This window comes from Bombina bombina, chromosome 10, assembly GCF_027579735.1.
Source record: "Bombina bombina isolate aBomBom1 chromosome 10, aBomBom1.pri, whole genome shotgun sequence".
NCBI lineage: Eukaryota > Metazoa > Chordata > Amphibia > Anura > Bombinatoridae > Bombina > Bombina bombina.
The window spans coordinates 163,457,462-163,472,321 of record NC_069508.1 but is presented as its reverse complement, the minus strand read 5'-3'; the positions used below and the strand labels follow the sequence as shown (position 1 = coordinate 163,472,321).

Sequence of the window (14,860 nt, the reverse complement as noted above, 5' to 3'; positions counted from 1 at the left end):
TTTAAATTTTAAACAGTGCACACTTTATTACTGAATATGTGAAAAAGTATGAAGGAATTGTTCAAAATTTACCAAATTTTCACCACAGTGTCTTACAGCATTCAAAGTATTGCACACCAATTTTCAGAGCTTTAACCCTTAAAATAAAGCAACCGGAGCCGGTTACAGTTTTAACCCCTCTACAGTCCCAGCTACAGCCTTTGCTGCGACTTTACCAAACCCAGGGGGGAATACGATACCAGATGAAGCCTTCTAGGAACTTTTCCAACTACTTTCAGATCCTCACACATGCATCTGAATGTCTTGCTCTCAAAAGTAACTGCGCAGTAATGGCGCGAAAATGAGGCTCAGTCTACAACTGGGAAGGCCCTTCCTGACTGGAAAGGTGCCTAACACAGTGCCTGACGTTAAAAAACGTTCCCCAAGCTTATAAGTATGAATTACAAGCATAAACATGTATAAAATGCCCAAATAAAGCAATCGATTTTGCCCATAAAAGTGTCTACCAGTTTTATAGCCCATATTAAGCCCTTTATTCTGTTTGAGACTAAGAAAATGGCTTACCGGTCCCCATGAGGGGAAATGACAGCCTTCCAGCATTACTCAGTCTTGTTAGAAATATGGCTAGTCATACCTTAAGCAGAAAAGTCTGCTAACTGTTTCCCCCAACTGAAGTTACTTCATCTCAACAGTCCTATGTGGAAACAGCAAACGATTTTAGTTACTGTCTGCTAAAATCATCTTCCTCTCACAAACAGAACTCTTTTTCTGTTTCAGAGTAAATAGTACACACCAGCACTATTTTAAAATAACAAACACTTGATAGTAGAATTAAAAAACTACAACTAAACACCACATACTCAACCATCTCTGTGGAGATGTTGCCTGTGCAACGGCAAAGAGAATGACTGGGGTGGGCGAAGCCTAGGAGGGACTATATGGCCAGCTTTGCTGGGACTCTCTGCCATTTCCTGTTGGGGAAGAGATATTCCCACAAGTAAGGATGACGCCGTGGACCGGACACACCAATGTTGGAGAAAAGATAGATATTCCCTTTATTACCCATTCCCCAATTTTGCATAACCAATACAGTTATAATAATACACATTTTACCTATGTAATTACCTTGTATCTAAGCCTCTGCAGACTGCCCCCTTAGAGAACAAAGCAAAATTGGTGATAAAAGTAAATTGGAAAGTTGTTTAAAATTACATGCCCTATTTGAATCATGAAAGTTATTTTGGACTTGACTGTCCCTTTAAGTCTACTATCAAATTTCATTGATCCACTGATTTTTTTGATTTTTTTATTAATTAATTCTTTATTTAATTAACTAAAAAACACACTGATTGAAACTATAGTTACAAATGTGATTGTTCAGTTTAAGGTTTGGAATAATTGTTTAATTGGATTGTTGATAAGTTTGAAACTTCGGTAGCTTGTTATACACTCACTATCTGTGTAGTGAAGCTGAAAACCTTGCAGTGTATGTATCCCATAGAATAATAAGCCAGTAGCACCTGGTGCGTAACCGATCAAGGTGGGAACCACAGCTATAAAACATAACAGTACCTATTGGTTTAGGGGTTTAGGGATAACTCACTGTATGCTCACGTGTGACCACCTAGTCCGTTATCGCTCAGGAATTCAGATATTTACTAACCTCATTCTCCCCTTCTGTGTTTGCCAGCTTGTGTGCGGCCTCCAGTACCTGAGCCATACTTCCCTCTCCTTCTTTCTGCTCCATACCAGGTAGCGGAGGAAATCCTGTCACAGGGAAGAGATTATAACTTCATGCTACATCCTCCAGCATAATACTGAAAGCGTTGAGCAGAGTACTGATGGATGTGGCTTCCGTATATAATTCTAACATTGCAGACAACTTACCAGGTGGAACTGGAAGCTCTGCCAAGTTCACTTGTCGTCCTGCTTTGTGAGCCCGGATGGCATCCTGGTATTGCTACAGAATGAGAATTTTAGAGAAACAGACTCTGCCAAGCACGAAAACAAAATGTATTCTTACCTGATACATTCTTTTCTTTCCTGGCATGGAGAGTCCACAATTCCAATCAATTACTGTTGGGAATCCAACTGCTGTCCACCAGGAGGAGGCAGAGACACCCCAGAAAAGTTTTAGTATCCCTCCCACTTCCCATATTACCCAGTCATTCAGCCGAGGGAATAAGGAAAGAGAAAGAGAAACACAAGGGGTATAGAGGTGCCTGAAGAGTATAAAAATAAATGCCGCCTTAAAATTATAAAAAAAGGGTGGGTCATGGACTCTCCATGTCAGGAAAGAAAATAATTTATCAGGTAAGCATAAATTATGTTTTCTTTCCAATGGCATGGAGAGTCCATGATTCCATTCAATTACTGTTGGGAAACCAATACCCAAGCCAGAAAGGACACAGAATGGAAAGGGAGAGAGAACAAAAGGCAGGCGGAGCTAAACAGAAGGTACCACCGCTAGAAGCACCTTTCTCCCAAAAACGGCCTCAGCTAAGGTAAATACTTTAAATTTGTAAAAAAAGAACTACAATCTCTTGATTGATATTGCGGTTCGAGACCAACTTGGGAAAAAATCCTAATATAGTACATAGAACAGCCTTATCCGCATGAAAAATAAGATAAAGGGGATCACACTTAAAAGTAGATGTTCTGAAACTCCACGAGCAGAAGAAAAGCCAACAAAACAAAACTTTACAGATCGAATAGGCTCAAAAAGAGCCTGCCGCAAAACACACGAAGAACTAGATCAAGGCTCCAAGGAGGACAGGATCAAACACAGGCCTGATTCTGACCAGGACCTGAACAAAGGACTGAACGTCCGTAAAATTGTCTAAAAACATAATTTATGCTTACCTGATAAATTTATTTCTCTTGTACTGTGTTCAGTCCACGGGTCATCCATTACTTATGGGATATATTCTCCTTCCCAACAGGAAGTTGCAAGAGGATCACCCAAGCAGAGCTGCTATATAGCTCCTCCCCTCACATGTCATATCCAGTCATTCGACCGAAACAAGACGAGAAAGGAGAAACTATAGGGTGCAGTGGTGTAGGCCTGTCAAAAATAATCGTTTTGACGATGCATCGCGATGCGGCATGAAACGATTCTGCATCGATGCGCTGAGACGCGATAATCGATTAACGTTACCCACGTGACCAGCCTCCAGGAAACGTAAAAGAAAGTGCGCGGTACATCGTTTTGACGTCACTGACGTCACGTCACCCAATAAAGCAACATGGGCGCTCATGGGCGGTCTCTTGAAGTGCCGAAGTTACGCAGTAGGAGCAAAGCAGCAAAGCAGGAGTTTGTTGCCTGAGATTGATGATGGTACACGGCGGTATACTACAGCTACACGGCGGGCTCATTTTTATTTTGTGGGAGACAGAGGAGGAGACCTATGGTGAGAATTAGACTAACTAACTGTTTGTTTAGTTAATAGTTACCAAAACGTTGTACATTTTGCCAATGCCATGCCATAATTGCCATTGCCATGCCTGCCTATTGCCTCAACTGCCTACTACTTGCCAATAGGTAAACTAATTATTAACTTACTTAAAGAGCAAATCAATAAGGGGTACACAATCACATTTATTACACAATAAGGGGTAACAATTAAATACTTGCCTTATTTACTTAACGTAGTATGCTGAGCTGACTGAGGCTCAGGCTGCTGCATAATTAATTGCTGCATTATTGAATAATATTGCATATATAAAAAATGTATTATAAATAAATATAGTATACTATTATTGTCTAATAATGTCTCTATTAGTCTAATCTGTATCTATTATCTACATGTTTTTCACATGGATGGATGGCCTGGTCTGAAGTTCTAATATTTTAATAATATATTAATTCAAGAAAGTGCATGCAATTTTAAACAACTTTCCCTATTATATAATTTGCTTATCCTTTGTTGAAATGCATAGCCTCCTCCTTGTGCACAAAGTATTATATACTTAGTAAGTAATGTGTGTGCTGTGCGCAATGCATTGCTAATATGTCATCAACAAACGATATCTGAGAAGTATGAAGCAAATTAAATAATAGAAGAGTTAGTTATGATGTTTATTTAAAATTGTATTCTCTATCTGAATCATGAAAGTAAATGTTTGGGTTTTTGCACCTTTAAGTGTGTAATATATTACAGTAACTGTGTCAGTGAGTGAGTGATGTCCCCTGCAATTATCACAATGCAATTTGTTTTAAAATTTATGTTCGCAAAATGTATGGCATTGGCAAAGTAGTTGAAGTTACTAGTACTTGTTGATTTTACATTTGCGGCTTGACATTTTGACAACTGGAACTTAGTGTATTTTCTTTTTTTTTTAACACTGACAGAGTTTGACGTTGACAACAACATCATCCGTCACATATGTACATGTCATGCTAAAATGACAGAGGGAGACAAAAAAGATAGAGAGATAAAAAATGCACCTAGCATTTTAAAAGCAAGCATCTGGGCACATTTTGGATTTTATGAACATACTGGAAAGCACGAATTGGACAAGACACACGCGGTTTGTAAAGCCTGTCACACAAAAATTAAATACCTAGGGAATACTACTAACTTGAGAAATCACGTTAGACGTTTTCACTCTGAGATGCTAACCCCTGCCGCTGTCGCCAGTGCCACTGCCAAGGAAATAACAAGACTAGCTGAAGCTCATCAGCCAAGAATTGATGCAATGCTGTCAACTTTGCCACCCAACTCTGAAAAAGGGAAGAGAATAACCAAAGCTGTGGCAACTTTCATAGCGAAGGACCTACGGCCTTACTCTGTTGTGGAAAACCTTGGGTTTCGCAACCTGTTGAAGACACTAGAGCCACGTTATAAGATCCCGTCACGCAATCACTTAACAGAAAACGTTATACCTGCACTCTACCAAGAAACAAAAGCTCAGGTAATTGCATCAATGAGCCAAGCCAGTCGAGTCGCACTAACGTGTGATTCATGGACTTCAGTCACGACGGAGTCTTATGTAACAGTAACTGCACATTACATTAGCAAGGACTGGAAGATCTTGTTGCATGTGCTGCAAACGAGAGCAGTTTATGAGTCTCACACGGGTTCTCATCTGGCGGAGCTACTGTCTCGTGTCGTGGAAGAATGGCAGCTGTCCGATAAATCTGTAGTGCTTGTGACCGACAATGCTTCGAACATGATTGTTGCTGCTCAAGTTGGAAAATTCCCTCATGTAAAATGCTTCGCCCATACACTGAATCTCGCATCCCAGCGGGCGCTGAAAGTGGCCACGCTCTCCAGGCTTTTAGGCAGAGTGCGACGAATATCAACATTTTTTCACCGCAGCACTACAGCAAACCACTGTCTGAAAGAAAAACAGAAATGTCTTGGCCTGAAGAATCATAAGCTAATAACTGATGTGACAACAAGGTGGAACAGCTCATATGACATGGTCGAGAGGTTCCTAGAACAGCAACCTGCAATCTGTGCCACATTGTTGTCTCCAGAAGTCAGAAAAAGTGAGTCAGATCTCTGCACTCTCAACGAAACAGATGTGTCAAATGCAGAGGATGCTGTGAGTGCATTAAAGCCAATGAAAGATGCAACCACACTGATGTCAGAAGAGCGCAATCCAACTGTTTCTCTCATTGCCCCTCTAAATGCACAACTGCTCCAGAACATGACAGACACCATGGGAGACACACCCATGATCCATGAGATCAAGAATGCCATCAAAACAGATCTCCTGAAGAGGTACAGCAGTGAGGCAGAGAAGAAGATACTTTATACAGCCTCTGCCCTGGATCCTCGTTTTAAGGGACTGCCTTTTATTCTCACAGAGGAGGAGAGATTGGAGATATACAGAGGAGTGACTGAGGAGGCTGCATCCTTGGAGGTAATTTTAATTGCATCATGTTTCTTGAATAGATGTGAGCTGTTGTATGCATTTATTTATGCATTACTGTCTCTCTGAGCACACACATAGCATTAGCTGGCTGGCTGCTCGAGGTAATAATGAATGCTATTTTTTCTATTCTTTTGTTCAAACACAGATTGAGTGTACTAGTACAGTTACATCTAGGAGGACAAACGTGGATGAAGTGCCACTGCCTGAGGGAAAAGAAACTCTGGAAGAAGAATCAGCCATCGAGGAGGATAACCCTTCTCCTCCCAAAAGAAAGTCCACATCGCTTCTCATGACTTTGCTGGGACAGTCTTTCACTGACACTGAAGGTACAATAGAACCCAAGACCCCCTATGCCAAGGCTGAAGAGGAAATAGAGAAATATTGTAAAGCCCCATCTCTGCCTCTCACTGAAGACCCTTTGAAATGGTGGCATGTACATGAGGTCATATTTCCCCTCCTCTCTCATTTGTCAAAGCGATACTTGTGTATCCCAGGTACAAGCGTGTCTGCAGAGCGGGTTTTCTCCACTGCAGGAGATGTGGTAACGGCTAAAAGAAGCACCCTCAAACCAGAGCATGTGGATCAACTAGTGTTCTTACAGAAAAACCTACATATTCCATAATTCTGAGTAGTGATTCAGGTTTATAATATTAATATTTAATGTTTTTTGGCACATCCAGAAGAAAGTGCTGTGTGCCCCACTGCCCAGTGCAGACTACTGTTAAGTTATTTTATATTTGTTACTGTTATATAGCTTATAGCTTTTTGAAAAATGAAGCTTAAAACCTTGAGTAAATCTTTGTTGGATCACAAAATATACTAGTACACTACACGACACGACCGACCACGTCACTCTGTCACAGTCACACACACACACACACAATACAAAAGAAACAACACACAACTGCACACACCTCATGTGTGCGTGTCAGTGTCACCCTTCACCATGATTCACTCTTTTTATGATGTGTGTTTTTTTTGGTATTGTTTGACTGTGTGTGACTGTGACTGTGTGTGTGTTGTGTAACAATATATTTGTGATCCCATAAAGATATTGATAATCAAAGTTAGTAAATCTAGTAGTTCAATGCTACTTCTTGTATAATGTCTATTACTACTTCTAGTGTTACTGTGATGTTTGCCAATCAGGAAGTGCTCTGTTTTGTAGATGTTGTGCTATTGTTACAGCACACCCCTGTATTGTTTGCAATGCAGTGAGTGCATAGTGCACACTGCATAAGGGATTATTAATATTATTCTTTCACACTAAAAATTGTCTATTTTAAATAGACCCTTTAAGAAAGATATCATATGTTTTTGTTTATGATCCCAATCCCAAATGCCATCCCACCCACTCCCAGGCAGATCTGTAGGGGTTAACCGAATATAACCAACCAGTTAACAATAACAATGTGTGTACTGCAGTGTCTAACTGTCTCTTTATGAGTGTGTGAGTGTGTCTGTGAGTGAGTGAGTGCCAGTTTGAAAAGTTTGTATGTATCTCATTCTCTATGAGTGTGTGTGAGATGATTGTATTAACTGCCTTTGAATTTTTTTGTTTGTATGTGATTGTGTGTCTGTCCCAGTGTCTAAGTGTCTATGAGTGTGAGTGTGACTGTGGCTGACTGTGGTGCCATTGAATGTTTTTGTTTGTGTGTGTGTCCCACTGTGTCTCTAGTGTCTGAGTGTCTAGTGAGTGTGACTGTCTAACTGTCTATGAGTGCACTATGCAGAGAGTGAGACTGAAGCCAAACCCCACTATAGGGGAAGGAAAAGCCTTGAGTAAATCTTTATTGGATCACAAATATACTGTACACTACAGACAGTACAGCACACACACAGTGCCACACACAACAGCACAATACAAAAATAAAGCACACACACCTCAGGTGAGTGGCGTGCCACCCTTTCTTCACCATGATTTACTCCTTGATGTCTGTGTCCTTTTTTATGTATTGTTTGTTTGTGTGTGACTGCTGTGTACTGTTCAGTGACAGACTCAGTCACTGTTCAGTTGTGTGTAGTACTGCTTTAACAGTAACTAATAACTAACTAATTATATTTGTGATCCCATAAAGATAATATAATCATCAAGAAGAAACTGTAGTTATAGTAGTTCAGTTCAATGCTACTTGTTTTAAATGTCTCTCTCTCTAGTACTATTGTAAGTCTGTAACTGTGTAAACTAATTGTTTATGTCACAATCACATGTGTGTTGTGTGCACACTCTGTGCTGTGTGTTGTGTTCCAGATTCTTCACGTGATGTTTGTTTGCCACAAATTGACAGTCATGAAGGCACAGTGGACTGCACCTGTAATTTTGTACCTATAAGGGATTTATGTTTTGTTTTCTGAGGACAATTTTCACACAAATAAGGTATTATGGTGGTAACTTAAGCTTAACCTATCTATTTGGGTTTTAATTTAATGTCTATTATATTATTATTACTAAGTAAGTAAAGAAATTAAATTAAAACCAACATAGATAGGTTAGACATTTATTTGTTGTTCATGTTTCTTTACAAGTGTATAGTGTACTACTTACTAATATATAATATATACATTTAAATATTTTCTTTTACTGAAGAAGTACACTGTGAGCACTGCACTTTTTACACTACGTACTCTGTAACTACAGTTTGATGCCATAATATTGTTTCCAAACCAATACAACAATTGCCATTTAGTATTTACTGTTCTATAAACTGTTGTTGTCTGCTGTGTTCAGACTTTGCCACAGGAAGAGTGTCCTTTTTTGAGCTAATAAAATAAAAAAAGAGTTTATTTCAATACTTTGACTTCTTGAATTTTTTTTTCTGAAAAATTTAAAAATTGGGCAGAAATAGTGCAGTAATCGTGATGCATCGCGATGCATCGTAGAATCGAATCGTATCGAATCGTTACGATGATAATCGTAATCGAATCGAATCGTGAGACAGGTGAAGATGCGCAGCTCTACAGTGGTGACTGGAGTTATAATTTAAAATTTAGAACCTGCCTCAAAAAGACAGGGCGGGCCGTAGACTGAACACACTACAAGAGAAATAAATTTATCAGGTAAGCATAAATTATGTTTTCTCTTGTTAAGTGTGTTCAGTCCACGGGTCATCCATTACTTATGGGATACCAATACCAAAGCTAAAGTACACGGATGATGGGAGGGACAAGGCAGGAACATTAAACAGAAGGAACCACTGCCTGTAGAACCTTTCTCCCAAAAACAGCCTCCGAAGAAGCAAAAGTGTCAAATTTGTAAAATTTGGAAAAAGTATGAAGTGAAGACCAAGTTGCAGCCTTGCAAATCTGTTCAACAGAGGCCTCATTCTTAAAGGCCCAGGTGGAAGCCACAGCTCTAGTGGGATGAGCTATAATTCTTTCAGGAGGCTGCTGTCCAGCAGTCTCATAGGCTAAGCGTATTATGCTACGAAGCCAAAAAGAGAGAGAGGTAGCCGAAGCCTTTTGACCTCTCCTCTGTCCAGAGTAAACGACAAACAGAGAAGAAGTTTGTCGAAAATCTTTAGTTGCCTGTAAGTAGAACTTCAGGGCACGGACCACGTCTAGATTATGCAAAAGACGTTCCTTCTTTGAAGAAGGATTAGGACATAACGATGGAACAACAATCTCTTGATTGATATTCCTGTTAGAAACAACCTTAGGTAAAAACCCAGGTTTAGTACGCAGGACTACCTTGTCTGAATGAAAGATCAGATAAGAAGAATCACAATGTAAGGCAGATAACTCAGAGACTCTTCGAGCCGAGGAAATAGCCATCAAAAACAGAACTTTCCAAGATAAAAGCTTAATATCAATGGAATGAAGGGGTTCAAACGGAACACCCTGAAGAACTTTAAGAACCAAGTTTAAGCTCCACGGAGGAGCAACAGTTTTAAACACAGGCTTAATCCTAGCCAAAGCCTGACAAAAAGCCTGGACGTCTGGATTCTCTGCCAGACGCTTGTGTAAAAGAATAGACAGAGCAGAAATCTGTCCCTTTAGCGAACTAGCGGATAAGCCCTTTTCTAAACCCTCTTGTAGAAAAGACAATATCCTAGGAATCCTAACCTTACTCCATGAGTAACTCTTGGATTCACACCAATATAAATATTTACGCCATATCTTGTGGTAAATTTTTCTGGTAACAGGTTTCCAAGCCTGTATTAATGTATCAATAACCGAATCCGAAAACCCACGCTTTGATAGAATCAAGCGTTCAATTTCCAAGCAGTCAGCCTCAGAGAAATTAGGTTTGGATGGTTGAAAGGACCCTGGATTAGAAGGTCCTGTCTCAGGGGTAGAGACCATGGTGGACAGGACGACATGTCCACTAGGTCTGCATACCAGGTCCTGCGTGGCCACGCAGGCGCTATCAGAATCACCGATGCTCTCTCCTGTTTGATCCTGGCAATCAGTCGAGGTAGCAACGGAAAAAGTGGAAACACATAAGCTATGTTGAAAACCCAAGGGGCTGCTAGTGCATCTACCAGCACCGCACCCGGGTCCCTGGACCTGGATCCGTAACAAGGAAGCTTGGCGTTCTGGCGAGATGCCATGAGATCCAGATCCGGTTTGCCCCAACGACGAATCAATTGAGCAAATACCTCCGGGTAAAGTTCCCACTCCCCCGGATGAAAGGTCTGTCGACTTAGAAAATCCGCCTCCCAGTTCTCCATGCCTGGGATGTAGATCGCTGACAGGTGGCAAGAGTGAGACTCTGCCCAGCGAATTATCTTCGAGACTTCCAACATCGCTAGGGAACTCCTGGTTCCCCCTTGATGATTGATGTAAGCCACAGTCGTGATGTTGTCCGACTGAAATCTGATGAACCTCAGTGTTGCTAACTGAGGCCAAGTTAGAAGAGCATTGAATATTGCTCTTAATTCTAGAATGTTTATTGGGAGGAGTCTCTCCTCCTGAGTCCACGATCCCTGAGCCTTCATGGAGTTCCAGACTGCTCCCCAGCCTAGTAGGCTGGCATCTGTTGTTACAATCGTCCAATCTGGTCTGCGAAAAGTCATTTCTTTGGACAGATGAACCCGTGACAACCACCAGAGAAGAGAATCTCTGGTCTCCTGGTCCAGATTTAGCAAAGGGGACAGATCTGAGTAATCCCCGTTCCATTGACTTAGCATGCATAGTTGCAGCGGTCTGAGATGTAGGCGCGCAAATGGCACTATGTCCATTGCCGCGACCATTAAGCCGATTACTTCCATACACTGAGCTACTGATGGGCTTGGAATGGAGTGAAGGACACGGCAAGCATTGAGAATCTTTGATAACCTGGACTCCGTCAGGTAAATCTTCATCTCTACAGAATCTATAAGAGTCCCTAGAAAAGGGACCCTTGTGAGTGGTAACAGAGAACTCTTCTCCACGTTCACTTTCCACCCATGCGACCTCAGAAATGCTAGAACTATCTCTGTATGAGACTTTGCAGTTTGAAAACTTGACGCTTGTATCAGAATGTCGTCTAGGTACAGAGCCACCGCTATGCCTCGTGGTCTTAGTACCGCCAGAAGTGAGCCCAGAACCTTTGTAAAAATTCTCGGGGCCGTAGCTAACCCGAAGGGAAGAGCTACAAACTGGTAATGCCTGTCTAGAAAGGCAAACCTTAGGTACCGATAATGATCTTTGTGAATCGGTATGTGAAGGTAGGCATCCTTTAAGTCCACTGTGGTCATATATTGACCCTCTTGGATCATGGGTAGGATGGTCCGAATGGTTTCCATCTTGAACGACGGAACCCTTAGGAATTCATTTAAGATCTTTAAGGCTAAGATTGGTCTGAAAGTTCCCTCTTTCTTGGGAACCACAAACAGATATGAATAAAACCCTTGCCCTTGTTCCGTTCGCAGAACTGGGTGGATTACTCCCATCACTAAGAGGTCTTGTACACTTTGTAGAAATGCCTCTTTCTTTACTAGGTTTGTTGATAACCTTGACAGATGAAACCTCCCTTGTGGAGGAGAAGTTTTGAAATCCAGAAGGTATCCCTGAGATATAATCTCCAACGTCCAGGGATCCTGTACATCTCTTGCCCAAGCCTGGGCGAAGAGAGAAAGTCTGCCCCCCACTAGATCCGTCTCCGGAAAGGGGGCCCTGTCTTCATGCTGTCTTAGGGGCGGAAGTAGGCTTTCTGGCCTGCTTGCCGTTGTTCCATGACTGGTTGCCTTTCCAACCCTGTTTATAACGAGCAGTAGTTCCTTCCTGTTTTGGAGCGGAGGAAGTTGATGCTGCGCCTGCCTTGAAATTACGAAAGGCACGAAAATTAGACTGTTTGGCCTTTGATTTGGCCCTGTCCTGAGGAAGGGTGTGGCCCTTACCTCCAGTAATGTCAGCAATAATTCCCTTCAAGCCGGGCCCGAATAAGGTCTGCCCTTTGAAAGGAATGTTTAGTAGTTTAGACTTAGAAGTTACATCTGCTGACCAGGATTTAAGCCATATCGCTCTGCGCGCCTGTATGGCGAATCCGGAATTCTTAGCCGCATTAGCCAGCTTAAGGGTTCTAATCTTGCTCAAAGATTCATCCAATGGTGCTGTGCGAATCGCCTCTTCCAGAGACTCAAACCAGAATGCCGCTGCAGCAGTGACAGGCGCAATGCATGCAAGAGGCTGTAATATAAAACCTTGTTGAACAAACATTTTCTTAAGGTAACCCTCTAATTTTTTATCCATTGGATCTGAGAAAGCACAGCTATCCTCCACCGGGATAGTGGCACGCTTGGCTAAAGTAGAAACTGCTCCCTCCACCTTAGGGACCGTCTGCCATAAGTCTCGTGTGGTGGCGTCTATAGGGAACATTTTTCTAAATATCGGAGGAGGGGAAAAAGGCACACCGGGTCTATCCCACTCCTTGCTAATAATCTCTGTAAGCCTCTTTGGTATAGGAAAAACGTCAGTACACACCGGTACCGCATAGTATTTATCCAGCCTACATAATTTCTCTGGGATTGCCACCGTGTCACAATCATTCAGAGCCGCTAACACCTCCCCTAGCAACACGCGGAGGTTCTCAAGCTTAAATTTAAAATTTGAAATTTCTGAATCCGGTCTCCCCGAATCAGAACCGTCACCCACAGAATGAAGCTCTCCGTCCTCATGTTCTGCAAATTGTGACGCAGTATCAGACATGGCTCTCGTGTCATCGGCGCGCTCTGTCCTTAACCCAGAGCTGTCGCGTTTGCCTCTTAACTCGGGCATATTGTATAATACTTCTTTCATAACATTAGCCATATCATGTAAAGTGATTTGTAAGGGCCTTGATGTACTTGGCGCCTCAATCTTACGCACCTCCCGAGCGGGAGACGAAGGTACTGACACGTGAGGAGAGTTAGACGGCATAACTTCCCCCTCGTTGTCTGGTGATAATTTCTTTATCGGTACAGATTGACTTTTATTCAAAGTAATATCAATACAATTGGTACACATATTTCTATTGGGCTCCACATCGGCTTTTAAACATAATGAACAAGCAGATTCCTCTGTATCAGACATGTTTAAACAGACTAGCAATGAAGCTAGCAAGGTTGGAAATTACTTCAATAAGTTTACAAGCAATATAAAAAACGCTGCAGCGCTTTTTTAAAAAACACAATTGAATAACAAAGAACTAGTTCAGTTATAGTCAACAATTCTTTAAATGTATTAATTGGCAGAGGATTGCACCCATTAGCAAAAGGATGATTAACCCCTCAGTACCCAAAACGGATATCAAATTAAGATTTAACGCTTTTATCACAGTCAAACACACTGACTGATTACCTCCCTCAAAAACGAATTTTGAAGATCCCTGAGCTCTCTGGAGACGTCCTGGATCAAAGAGGAAGAAGCAGGAAGACTGTGCTAGAATTTTAACTGCGCAACAAGGCGCTAAAAAAGGTCCCTCCCACTCCTATTACAACAGTGGGAGACCTGATATAACGGTTTCTATGCAGAAATATACGTTAGCCGTGTGGAAAAAAATCATGCCCAAAAAGATTTATCACCAAAGTACCTCACAAAACGATTAACATGCCAGTAAACGTTTTAAAAAACAACATTTCAGATGCTGTGTAAAGTTATTATTAAGCCTGCTACCAGTCGCTTCTACTGCAGTTAAGGCTCACACATTATATCAGTATTAACAGTATTTTTTCAGTCAAATTCTAGTCCCTAGAAAATAACTCTACTGTGCATACATTTATCAGCCTGATACCAGTCACTACTACTGCATTTAAGGCTGTACTTACATCATACGGGTAACAGCAGTGTTTTCTTAGTCAATTCCATTCCCAGAAAATATTGTACTGCACATACCTCATTTGCGGGAGACCCCGCATGCTATTCCCATTTTCTGAAGTTACCCCACTCCTCAGAATGTCGAGAACAGCCAGTGGATCTTAGTTACGCCTGCTAAGATCATAGAAAACGCAGGCAGTTTCTTCTTCCAAATACTGCCTGAGATAGAAAAACAGCACACTCCGGTGCCATTTAAAATAACAAACTTTTGATTGAAGAATAATTAAGTAAAAACTCCAGCTCCTCTCGCGACCTCCTTCTTTGTTGAGGGTTGCAAGAGAATGACTGGATATGACATGTGAGGGGAGGAGCTATATAGCAGCTCTGCTTAGGTGATCCTCTTGCAACTTCCTGTTGGGAAGGAGAATATATCCCATAAGTAATGGATGACCCGTGGACTGAACACACTTAACAAGAGAAATCTCATGTAACCAAACCAAAAGAGCAGAGATCTGTCCCTTCAGAGAACTGGCTGACAAACTTTTTCTCCAACCCTCTTGGAAAAAACAAGTGAATATGAGGTACTCTCACCTTATGCCAAGAAAACCTTGAGACCCACACCCAGATAGATAGGTTCTCCAGACCTTGCAATACATCCGGTGAGTCACCGGCTCACAAGCCTGGATTAGAGTGTCAATGACCTTATCTGAAGAATGTTTTTAGACAGGACTAAGCATTCAATCTCAATGTAGGAAGTCTCAGA

At 41.6% G+C, this 14,860-nt stretch overlaps 1 protein-coding gene across 6 annotated transcripts in view; it reads right to left on the bottom strand.

Annotated features, from left to right (window-relative positions):
* The window catches only part of CC2D1B (coiled-coil and C2 domain containing 1B), a 129,534-nt gene that overhangs the window by 68,417 nt on the left and 46,257 nt on the right, over positions 1–14,860 (bottom strand). For all 6 annotated transcript variants that reach the window (XM_053693470.1, XM_053693473.1, XM_053693472.1 and 3 more), the window contains exons 12-13: positions 1,888–1,960; positions 1,664–1,767 (exon numbers count right to left, since the gene is read on the bottom strand). In XM_053693470.1, the coding sequence (XP_053549445.1) occupies positions 1,664–1,767; positions 1,888–1,960 (177 nt within the window). The remainder of the gene's footprint in view (positions 1–1,663; positions 1,768–1,887; positions 1,961–14,860) is intronic.